The 11605-nt window shown below is 45.1% G+C and overlaps 1 protein-coding gene across 5 annotated transcripts in view; it reads right to left on the bottom strand.

The window, feature by feature from the left end:
* The window catches only part of Tbc1d31 (TBC1 domain family member 31), a 63852-nt gene that overhangs the window by 12929 nt on the left and 39318 nt on the right, over positions 1 to 11605 (bottom strand). For all 5 annotated transcript variants that reach the window (XM_021184042.1, XM_029469733.1, XM_021184041.2 and 2 more), the window contains 7 exons: positions 9811 to 9944; positions 7791 to 7924; positions 7086 to 7265; positions 5898 to 6130; positions 5243 to 5395; positions 3437 to 3572; positions 638 to 730 (listed from right to left, as the gene is read on the bottom strand). In XM_021184042.1, the coding sequence (XP_021039701.1) occupies positions 638 to 730; positions 3437 to 3572; positions 5243 to 5395; positions 5898 to 6130; positions 7086 to 7265; positions 7791 to 7924; positions 9811 to 9944 (1063 nt within the window). The remainder of the gene's footprint in view (positions 1 to 637; positions 731 to 3436; positions 3573 to 5242; positions 5396 to 5897; positions 6131 to 7085; positions 7266 to 7790; positions 7925 to 9810; positions 9945 to 11605) is intronic.

The raw sequence follows: 11605 nt of genomic DNA, 5'->3' as shown, positions 1-11605 counted from the left end.
ACAGCAGTATGGAAGTGTAAGCCGAATAAACCCTTTCCTCCCCAACTTGCTTCTTGGTCATGATGTTTGTGCAGGAATAGAAACCCTGACTAAGACAGTAACAAAATGTTTTTCTCAAATAAAAACTTGCATTAACAGCTCTTTTCAATGATAAAATATATACCCTAACTCTACGTCTGCTGACTTAACTCTAGATAATTCTAAGTTAAAGCAGCTCCCATTTCTTGCTTTGTGCTCCTTCAACCCCAAAGGTTCAGGGAATCTCCCTATGTGAGCACTCAGCACTCAGCACTTCAGGTTTGGGAGGCTTCTGGAGTCTGACACTGAGCAGGTGGGAAGGGGTGTTTTCAATCACTGTCACACAAACACAGGGGAGCTTAGCAAACAGCAAGAATGAGATCTTGAGGCAAAACTTGGGCTCAATCTGGTACCACGGAAATGTGGCCACACTGTTGGGGAACCAGGAGTCGAAGCATTACACATATGCATTCTGCCATTTGCTAAGTTACACGATATTCTGCGTAAAGGATAAAGAGAACGAATACTAGAAACCACAAGGGGGTCCAGCCTTGTCCACAGGTCAGTCCAGGGGCTGAAGGGCAGCGCTTTCCTCCCTTCAGAGAGAGCTGCTTTCTACCTTCTCATAAAGTCGCTTTTGTGCTTCGAGTTCCAGCTGCCTTATTTCCAGGTCTTTGGCTGTGGCAGCGATTTCTTGATCTCTCATTTGTACCTATGGACGAAGCACAGACTGTCAGGACCCGAATACCTCACAGCATAATCTTTAATAGGGGCAGTGATCTTGTAACCCGACACCCACAGAGCACTACCAACACAACAAGCAGGAACTGGGTTGGAAACTGACTAACTGGCAACACAGCAGTGCTCTTTTGGAATCCAAGGCTAAGCTGGGTTAAGCTTATGTTTTTTTAAACAGCAGGCACAACCGCCATATGCCCATGGAGACAGACAGATGAGCAGGTGGCAGCTTGTCCCCGTTACAGTAACCAGCTCCCAGCTCCAGAAAACCAGGCAACTGAAAGTTGGGCTGGAGACAAACAATGTTTATTCTTATGAAAATAGCATGTTTAATTAAAAATGAAGCTTCTACGTTGAAGTTCCCTGTGAGCTGATTGTCAGTCTGCTCTCTGTGTGGAGTGTTTACCGGGAGCTCGCTGTCCCCATGGCTCTAAGATGGGCGGGATGAGGCACTCCCCACAGAATCTTCCCAAGCCTCTGGCTGCCTACAGACCCAGGTGTTTCAGGGGTGGGAATCAAGTAAAATATGTGGATTTGGAAAACAAAACTACGATCAATTATCCATCCTCATTGATTCTTCTGGCAAGCACTGAAGGACTGAGTCAGTGCCTTAGTCACTACCGAGCATTTCCACTGTTGACAGACAGCGCACTAGGAACTACTTGTAAGGGAAGAGGCCGTAAAATAAGGGCACGGTAGGACGCAGACTCAGATTCAAGGGGTAAAATAAATGGTCTGTAACCGACTATGGGGAAGCTATGGGGAAAAAGTAGCTAAGGTGAGGTCTGAGTATGCAGTCAGAGTCCTGGGGGCACAGAGGGGAAGGCTGCAGCCAGAGTCCTGGGGGCACAGAGGGGAAGGCTGCAGCCAGAGTCCTGGGGGCACAGAGGGGAAGGCTGCAGCCAGAGTCCTGGGGGCACAGAGGGGAAGGCTGCAGCCAGAGTCCTGGGGGCACAGAGGGGAAGGCTGCAGCCAGAGTCCTGGGGGCACAGAGGGGAAGGTGAAGCTGGGCACACCACCCCACTCTGTTGGGGATCCAGGAACAGAGCTAACTTGATTATGAATTTTCAGAGATAAGCAGCTATAAAAAAAGATCACGAGTTTGTGAGCAATGTCTACAGTCACGTGCACATGTCCCTGCTGGAGCTGGGGCAGTCTGGGCTATGCAGGGGCCTCTCTACTGCTACTGAGAAGAATCAGGATGCCTTACTGTATGTCAAGAGGATCTGGGATAAAGACACCTGAGTTCTGCACAGGGATCACTTTTGGGAAAAAACACACACTTTTTGTTAAGAATACAAGGCTATTAACTTGATTCACTATTGAGGTAATTTAAAAGAATTGTAGCTTATAAAAGCCAATTAAAATTAATTAGCCTTAAACAAAGCAAGAGTATTAAATTAAATCCTTTACAAGAGTTAAAATTTAGTATTTTATCAAAACTAGATTTTAAGCTTTCAAAATTAATGCATAAATTTAATATACTAATGAGAATTTCAATTAGATGAGAGAGAAGATTCAGAAAAATAAAATTCTCTGTTGGGAATATAAGTATTTGAGAATACTGAGATAAAGAAAGAGGAAGAACAATGAGTGGCAATGAGGTGAGAAGCTCCCAGCTACTGGACTCATTGTGGACAAACAAAGCAAGGGAGAAGATGGGCTCTACAGACCTGTCCAAGCAGCAGCAACCCTCAGTTAGCAAGGGACTTCGCCAATACTCAACAAATGGTGTCGGGACAACAGCCTGCCTTCTGGACAGAGGTAAGCGTGCTCCCTAACTCAACCTTAGAGTCTGTTTCCAGAGTCTGACAGGCTCTGGGCTGGAAACCTTTTCTACTGAGCACCAGATAGCAAACACTGTAGGCTTGGAGGGTCACAACCACCTGCCTTCTAAATAATTCTAAAATCAAGATATAACACTATGGACATTTCTAATAGGCAATAGGTAAAGACCAGCTGAAAATATTCACAACACACAAGGATTATTATCCCAACCACACACTGCATGGCAGCCACCAGCTATGCGTGACTGTTGGGTAAAAAACAAATTGTAAAGGCAAAGGAGCGCTGGCTGCTTAGAACGGTCAGGGTTGATCTGGAAGCACGTCTTCTTCAGAGTAACCTGGATTTTAGTTGTAGGAAACGGTTAATTACATAGTCTTTTTGTATGTTTCTACGGGTGGAGGAGTAACTATCTTTTAAGTTTTCTTATGTTAAGGTAAACTTCCATTTGCCTTCTGTTTTTGTGTGCCATGGCTAATTTAATCCTTTGCACTGGGTGTCTGGGTTACGTGTAGTGACTGTTTTACAGATGGTACTATGTTGTACATTCAAGATAAAAACTACTTAAGGCACCGGCAAGCGCAGACACCTCAGCTTTAGAAATGCGGAGGCGCGGAAGGGCCAGCTCTCTAACTCCAGATGTTCTATGCTGGAAATTGTCTTTCTATTGAGCACATGTGGATGTTTAAAATAGAGAAGTCTATTTCCCTGACACACTTTTATTTCTAGAGAAACAGACGTTAAATTGACTACTTTTCTTGGTCTAAGACTAGGTGCCTGTTTAAGTCCATAAAACTAAGGGAGCCGTTTAGTGTTCACCATGGACACTAGCATCTTACTTAACCTGAAGGTGTTTGTTAAATGAGAATGAAGATTAAGATTAAAGCCGACGAACCTTTCTCTCAATTTCATCCTCCAGCCTGCGTAGCTCCATTTCCCGTTGATCTTGCTGAAGCTTCAGCAACCGTCTCCTTGCTGCGTCCTGTAAGTGTATTTCCTTTATCTCCAGGTCTCTTTTCACAGCAGCTAGCCTGAAAAACAAACTGTATCAAGCGCTCTCCAACACACCTTTGATTTCTTTTTTTTTTTACTGAGTGGCCTGTGCTGTTTGGATTCATTGTATCCACTTCAACACAGCTGTGTTTACAATACATAAACGAAGTCCTTACTCAAGGAGGTGGTGGTCATCGGAATTGGCCACACCCTTTCAGACTTGACTTCCAACAGTCTACCTGTCAGCTACTTTCCCAGTGCTGGGATGGAATCCAGGGCCTCCTGCATGCAAGGTAGGAACACTGAACCAAGCTGCAGCCCACCCATCGCTGTCAGAACATTCCAATACAAGGGATACTCTTCAACAGGAGGAGGGTGACCATGCAGTGGCATCACACATGGTACCCAAGTCCCTTCCAGTTTTAGTGGACACCATTAGTTCTAGAATTGCTTTAAACTGTGCATAGAAATAAGAATCAATAAGTGTCCAGAATCAAAACATGGAGAGAAGACAGTTTCCTAGGCTGAATGTGGAGGCTCTCACACTGTTGCCTCAGGGGGAACTGACGTTTCCCTTAGTACTAGAGAAGCTGGGGCAAGAGAGCTCCTCCTGTGCCAAGGTTCAAATTCTTAAAACTTTATTGATTGTATGTATGAGTGTTTGCCTGTATGTATGTATGTATGTATGAATGTTCACCATGTGCATGCCCGGTGCCTTAGAAGTCATAAGAAGTCTTAGACCCCTAGGAACTGGAGTTAGAGATGGCTGTTAACTGCCTTGTGGGTGGGTGCTGGGATCCAAGCCCAGGTCCTCTAGGAGAGCAGCAAATGCTCTTGACCACAGAGTCATCTCTCCAGGCTCTTGTCAAAGATCTTGTTTGTTTGTTTGCTTTGAGACAGGGTCTCACTGTGTAAACCTGGCTGTCCTCGAACTCAGAGTTCCACATTCCACATGCCTCTGCTTCCTAAGTGGGGGGATTAAAAGCAGACAACACACCTGGCACTGCCAAAGCTCTAAATGCACAAGGAGGAATGATTTATGTTTCAGTTTGTTGGGTCAGAGTTACGTTTAAAGCATAATTTTAAAAACCACATTGCACCAGAAGTGGTTTTCCAATCCTCTTATTACAAAGCATTTCTGCCTACCATAAAATGATTTTTTTAAAATAAAGACCAAGTCTTACCCTCTAGCCGAGGCTGGTCTAGACGTCTACGCTGAAACCCAGATTAGCTTTAAGAGCCTACCAGCCCAGGCTATTAGGACTACAGGCATGCATTATGCCTGGTTTAGAATGAATATTTCTAAATGTTTTAAAAAATATTAGAGCTCATATTACTTCTGAAAATTCTAGCTAAGGGATGATATTCAACGTTCCTTTAGAATTAACTTTACTACATGGAAGATTTTTTTCAGTGGTATATATGCTTTTTATTAATTCATATATTTGCTTAATGGAAATTATGCTGGATAACTTTATACAGTGTTTAAATATGAAAAGGAAATGGAACTTATCTGACTTCCATTCTAGGATTTCCACAGCAGTAGACTATACCTGTGTCCCTGCTGTGCCATTGGGACTACACATGTGTCTCTGCTGGGCCATGTTAATGGTTCCTGTGTTTCTGCTGGGCCATGGGGACTGCACCTGTGTCCCTGCTGGGCCATGGGGACTGCACCTATGTCTTTGCTGGGCCATGAGGACCACACCTTTGTCTCTGCTGGGCCATCTTCTCCTCTTCTTGAAGAAGTAGCTCTCTTCTTGTCTCCTCAGCTCTGCGGAGCAGCTCTTGCTTCTGGTACCATGCCTCGTCCTTAGCTCTCTGCTCATCCACTTCAGCTTGCATATTTTCAACTGTCTGCCTTAAGTAGATACAATATTTACTATTATGAAAATGTAAACAAGACAGTAAAGTAATTTAGTTCAAAACAACCAAGATACAAAATCTAGAACCTGGTGCAAGTTCAGTATGTGGTTTTATTTCCAGACATAGGAGAAATTAGCCATCTTTGAAGACATCTCTGTCCTTCAAATTTGGATTTGATACATGTACTGTATAATTCAAAGTTGTATCTCATAAAAACATGTGCTTGGGGTTGGAGGAAAGGCTCTGAGGTTAACATCATGTGCTCTTCTTGCAGAGGGCTTGGTTCCATTCTTAGCACCATTTCTGGCAGCTAATAACTACGTGTAATGCCAGACGACCTACCCGATACCTTCCAGCTTCTCTGGACACCTGCACACACATAGTGCATACAAGCCCATGCAGGCACATATACATACACATAAATAAGACAATCTGAAGACACAACCTTTCCTGTTTCTAATGTCTCACTCTTGGAAGAACGATTATTCTCTGATTACCTCTCTCTCAAGAAGTCCAGTTCATCGTTCCTTATCCTTTCCCATTCCCGTGTCTGGTAGTCCACAATGAACTTTGGATATTGATTAAATATAGGGTATTGCCCTTTCGTCAGTGCAACGAAAGCATCCAGCATGCTCTTTGGGTGGATATCAGCAGGCGTGCTCTCCATGAGACGATAAACTTCTCGAATTACAACATTTATGTCCAGGTTATTCCGATGGTGAAAAAAATACTGTAAGAAAACTTGACGTTCACATCAAGGCTTACCCAGCAAAGGCCACTACCCAGACGGAGCAGTAAAAATGAGGACCATGAGACATGGAGACACACATGCTAGGGAAGGGAAGCAGACAACTGCCCGAGAGGACGTTATGGGAAAACACTAGCTAAGTTGAGGCCTGCGCTATGGAGCCGGAGTCCCAGGATCACAGCGAGGAAGGAGACGCCCTGTGGGGGTTCAGTTACAGGGCTTGTTTGCTTTTTTTTTTTTTTTTTTTTTTTTTTTTTTTTTGTATTCTGTAACAGTTTACACAAGCCTGGAATTTGCTACAAAGCCCAGACTAGCCTCAAACTTGTGATCCTCCTGCCTCAGTTTTCCTCAGGCTGACTTCACAGGTCGCACATCTGTAACTCCAACACTTGGGAGGCAAAGGCAGAAAGGCCTGCCCTGAGCCTCATGCTGGCCTGTGTAACAGAGGGAGTTTGAAGTCTCCCTCTGGGCTATAAGGTCATGACAAGACACTGTCTCAGAAACACGAAAGCGGCCAAGCCCAGTGGGACTCTAAGTACTTACTAGTCTACACACATGCCAGCCACTCACAGACCAGAGGGGCCACTGATGAGACCATTCAAACAGCAGCAACGAGTGCTCAATGCTCTTTACAAAGGGAAAGATAAACAAAGAGCAGTTATAACAACCTGCTTGCCAAGAATCTACGCAAGGTCAGCGATGTGGTCCCTTGCTATCTATTCTATCCCTACCATGTAGCACCAATACCCAGTACAAGCAGGTGCTCGGCCAAGGAATGAGCTGCTCAGTGTGAACACCCAAGACTGCAGAACGTCTTGTGTGGGATGTGTTTTGGCGAGCAGTGCGCTGGAACCCTCGTGTGAGCTAGGCAAGCATGCCGCCACTGACGATACATGCAGCATCGAGAACCTTCTCTTATGGATGAGAGGGTGTTTACCTCAAAGTCATTCTTAAGAGTACAGTTGAGCAAAGGCGCTCTGGAGCAGGTGCTGTAGGCCACCACCGTCATCAGGAGGAAGGAAGGGTGATTGGAGAAGATGTTATCGAAGAGGCGGAGCCACTCCTCTCTCGTCAGCACTTCTGAGAACAGCGTTTCCAGGAGAGGCCAGGCATACACCTAAAGCAGGCAAGAAATGACGGACACCGTTCCAGTATTCTAAGTAAGAGTCAAAGCGCTCATGGCCAATTTAAGTTATGCAGCAATTATATTACTAAAAGCACTACATTAATTTAGGCAACACTTCTGCGTCCCCACAGGCTAGAGACTAAACCAGGCTGAATGCACACGAAGCAAGGGCTCCTCTGAACTACAGCCTCGGCTCCTATTTGGCCTCTCGCTGCAGGTCGACTTTCAGGAGGGCACCTTAATAAAGAATGGCAAATCGTTAAAAATACACAATGTGGGCAGCAGGACAGCTCAGCAACCCAGCTGTCTGCCAACAAGGGGATGACTTGAGTTTAAGCCCTGCACACAGGCCCACAGATATATGCACACGCACACACATGTGCACACGCACACATTCCCACATGCACACAATAAATTAAAATTTTTATTATTTATTGGGGAAAGAGTGTTTTATCCATTCCAGAATCAACCTTAGCTCTCAAAATAAATGTTCCTCTGTAGCCCTTCTGTTCTTACCTGGGAAGTTATATCACGATCTATGAAGTGCTGCAGCAGCTCCTTGTCATGAAATGCCAAGACATTTTCTATCATGCTAAGAATGTTGATAGGAGGATTAGGAAAGTACTCAAACCAATGTTGACACCAATTGACTACAGAGGGAAAAAAATCAGAAAATCTGTCTTTAAATACTTTTACTACTATAGACGGAATTTCTACAGTCATAATGTGCCTGTTTATATGTATATATTCATATTCCCACACTAGTCTTAAATTCCTGATCCACCTATGTCAGCTTACCTAATGTTGTAATGTTGGGGCTTTTTATCTTTAGTACTGTGGGTCGGACATAAGGGTCGTACGTGCTAGCCACTGCCCTAGCCCTAAGCTACCTCCTAGCCTATTTATTCATTATTTGTTTATTTAGTTGTAGGTTTTAAGGCATGTGCTGAACCTGTGGTCTATCTGCCTCAGCCTCTGGGCTAGCTGGGATCACAGACCTATACCATCAGACTCGGTTAATTCTTTTTATTTTCCCCCTTCTCAATATGCTTGTGAATAAAGATGAGATCATGTAACTGCTTAACTGCTAGAACATGAGGTTCTAAAACTCACACTGAAGGTGGCTCTTCTCACCTCATTTAAACCTTTCCTGGAAATGTCCTCACAGAGAGGCCCAGCAGTTTGTCTCGATGACTTTAAGTCCGGTCAAGTTGACTATAGGATAAACCACAACACATAGCCTTTGCTAAGACAATCCCTTTGTTAGTCAAAGACAGCAAAACAGAAGTCATCAGGAACCAGAACGTCCAGTATGTTGGATTAGGAAGTGTGTGTGTGTGTGTGTGTGTGTGTGTGTATGTGTACATACATGCTTTTATTGACACATATCCAACCACTGCCCTGCTAAGGAATAAAGAGAATTTGTCAATTTGCCAAGTAAGTGGCGCTCCATTCCACAGACGGAGCCCTAGGTGGAATAAAAGAAAAAGCACAGGATGCATTGGCACTAATGCATGCTTCCTGTTGTCTGCCTGCCTACAATGCAGTGTGACTGGCTGCCTCACGCTCTGCTGCTGTGACTCTCCTCTCATGATGTAGCGGGAAGTCAAACGTTTTTCCTTAGTTACTAAAGTAACCAAAGGAACTTATCACAGGAACAGGGAAAGCTAGATTCCTCAACGTTACGACCTCCTATCTCAAATTAGCAACAGAAGTTTCATTAGCAGAGTATTATATAGTTTATGAGAGCTATTACTTCATTTATTACTGGACAGTTAGACTTGAGCTAGTAATTAGGCCAGAGGTAAAATCTGGCAAAGATTTCAACTTCTTTAAACTGCTGTTGTTAGAGTGAGTCACAGTGAGTGACTCAAGAGCACACTGTCTTAACCTAGCCTTAGAACTATGTGCCTCGGTCTCATCTGTAGAGGACAGCCATGGCTACTGCACAGGGTAGTGATGAAGGAAAAAGGAGGCAACAAGAGTGAACTGAGGACAGTGTGCCATACAAACTGTTCAGTTCTGTGAGTCACAGAGGGGCATGAGGGCAGCAGCCAGCACCTGGGCACAAATGGCAGGCACTGACAGCAGGCACTGAACGGCAGGCACTGACAGCAAACACTGACAGCAGGCACTGAATGGCAGGCACTGGACAGCAGGCACTGACAGCAGACACTGGACAGCAGGCACTGAATGGCAGGCACTGGACAGCAGACAGTGACTGGCAGGCACTGAATGTCAGGCACTGACAGCAGGCATTGCTTGCCAAGTGCTCAACCCTGCAGCAGTTCCATGAAAAGCAACCAAGCCCCAGTAGGTACAAGATTGAATTCTTTCTGATAGACCCAGCCCAGAACAATATTGTCTAAGAAATTCAACTCTCCGCATTTTCTTGTAAAGGTTTCCCTATAAGTGACTGCCCTATCCACTTTTTGCTCTAAATGTGACTCTTTCATACTACTTGACCTACTAAGAAAAAAAAAAAGTCTAGATTCCCTAAGCGTGCGTAGCAAAGGTGTGGTCCTGACGTACTTACCTATGAGAGTAGCCACAACTTCAAAACAGATGAGCTGATTGTTCTGGAATAACTTCACAAACGGAAATGCCAAGAGTGGAAGGTATGGTGTGTCACTGAAGATTGCAGACCAGTGAGCTAATGCAGAGAGGGTTCTGGAAGGAAAAAAAGACCAGAAAGCAACAGCATGATTCAAGTATGTCTGAGGAGATGACTCAGACTTGGTGGAGGCTCTCTCTCATCCTCAGCACACAGCTCGTCTCTTTAGGAGCGCTGGGTATGGCAGTGTACACCTTTGATCCCAACAATGGAGGAGCAGAGACAAGCAGATCTCTGGGAGTTCAAGGTCGGCCTGGTCTACACAGCGAGTTCTAGGCAAGCTAGGGCTACAGAGTGAGACCCTGCCCCTCCCCACAAAACACCCCAGTCCCCCCCCCCCCCAAATGGTGGTGTTACATAGACACTGTCCTATGCCTTACTTGACACGTTTACATCAGGATGTACAGCATTTTAATCAGGATCTTTTGAGCTAGGAAGATCTACCTGTCCTCTGGGCCCTACCTTCTGCTGACAGCACATATAAAGGACGTTGAAAAAGGAAACTTGTTTTCTTCGCTTATTTGCTGGCAAGTCCATTCCTTCACTAGCATCAAAGCCGACTTTCTCAGGATTCTGGAGGATACTGAAGACCAGCTGAGACACCCAGCCTCACCTCCTGGACTGAACAGCTACTGGAAACTTGGACTTCCCATTGGCAGACAGCTATTACTGGACTAGATGGACCACAAGTCTGTGAGCTACTCTACTGAATCCCCTTTCTCAGTATGTGTGTGTATACCTACCTATGCACACATATGTGTTCATATTCACTCTATCAGCTCTGTTCCTCTAGAGAGCCCTGACTCACGCATTTCTGCCAAACTTTTAATCTAAGTGGGGGCTGGAGAGATGACCCGGCCATTCAGAGTGCGAGCTGCTCCTACAGAGGACCCAGGATGGGTTCCCAGAAAAACGGACACTCCTCAGAGTTAGCCGATCTTCCCAGTGCTCCCCAATGTGTCTGTCCCACACAATGATCACACAAAGGTATGTGCATGGGTTATCGCTGTTTGTAAAGCAAAGCAAAGCCAAACCCTGTAAACTACTCTACCTGTTTGCTGACAACATAAACAGTCTAAATTGAATTATCGTTCCATGTGCATTTTGAAAATTGATGCAGGGTCACCAAGATGGTTCAGCAGAAAAAAGGGCTTGCCACCATGACTGACAATCTGAGTTTGATCCCCAGAACCGTCATGAAGAAGAGAACCAAATGCAAGTTGTCCTTCGGCCCCCGCCCCATGAGTGCCACTGCACTGCACACACAAGATCAAGTACACCGACATGCACTAAAGAGAGTGGATGAGAGGCTTTTAAAGTAAAGTAAAACGACAAAACAGCATATATCCTATTTTGGACACATCCCTGCAATCACTCTCCAGTTGGGAGCTAAGGCAGGGAGATTCCCCAGTTCTAGGCCAGCCTGGGCTATAAGAAATTTGGAGTGAGGAGATCAAATCAGAATAAGCAGTGTGCCTTTGTTTGCATTATTTACCTATGGAAGCCAGCAAGACGTGAGCCAGTTGCCTCTGGTGCAGGTCAGCTTAAGGCAGACGGTACCAGAGTGACCTAAGACCTGCTAAACTGCCTCAACTAGTTTATGAAGAACGTCACTGGCTTTGTCTTAGTCAGGGTTTCTATTCCTGCACAAACATCATGACCAAGAAGCAAGTTGGGGAGGAAAGGGTTTATTCGGCTTACACTTCCATGCTGCTGT

This window comes from Mus caroli, chromosome 15 (genome assembly GCF_900094665.2).
Source record: "Mus caroli chromosome 15, CAROLI_EIJ_v1.1, whole genome shotgun sequence".
In the NCBI taxonomy this organism is placed as follows: Eukaryota; Metazoa; Chordata; class Mammalia; order Rodentia; family Muridae; genus Mus; species Mus caroli.
The sequence above is the reverse complement of the archived record's forward strand: the minus strand, read 5'-3'. Positions and strand labels throughout refer to the sequence as shown.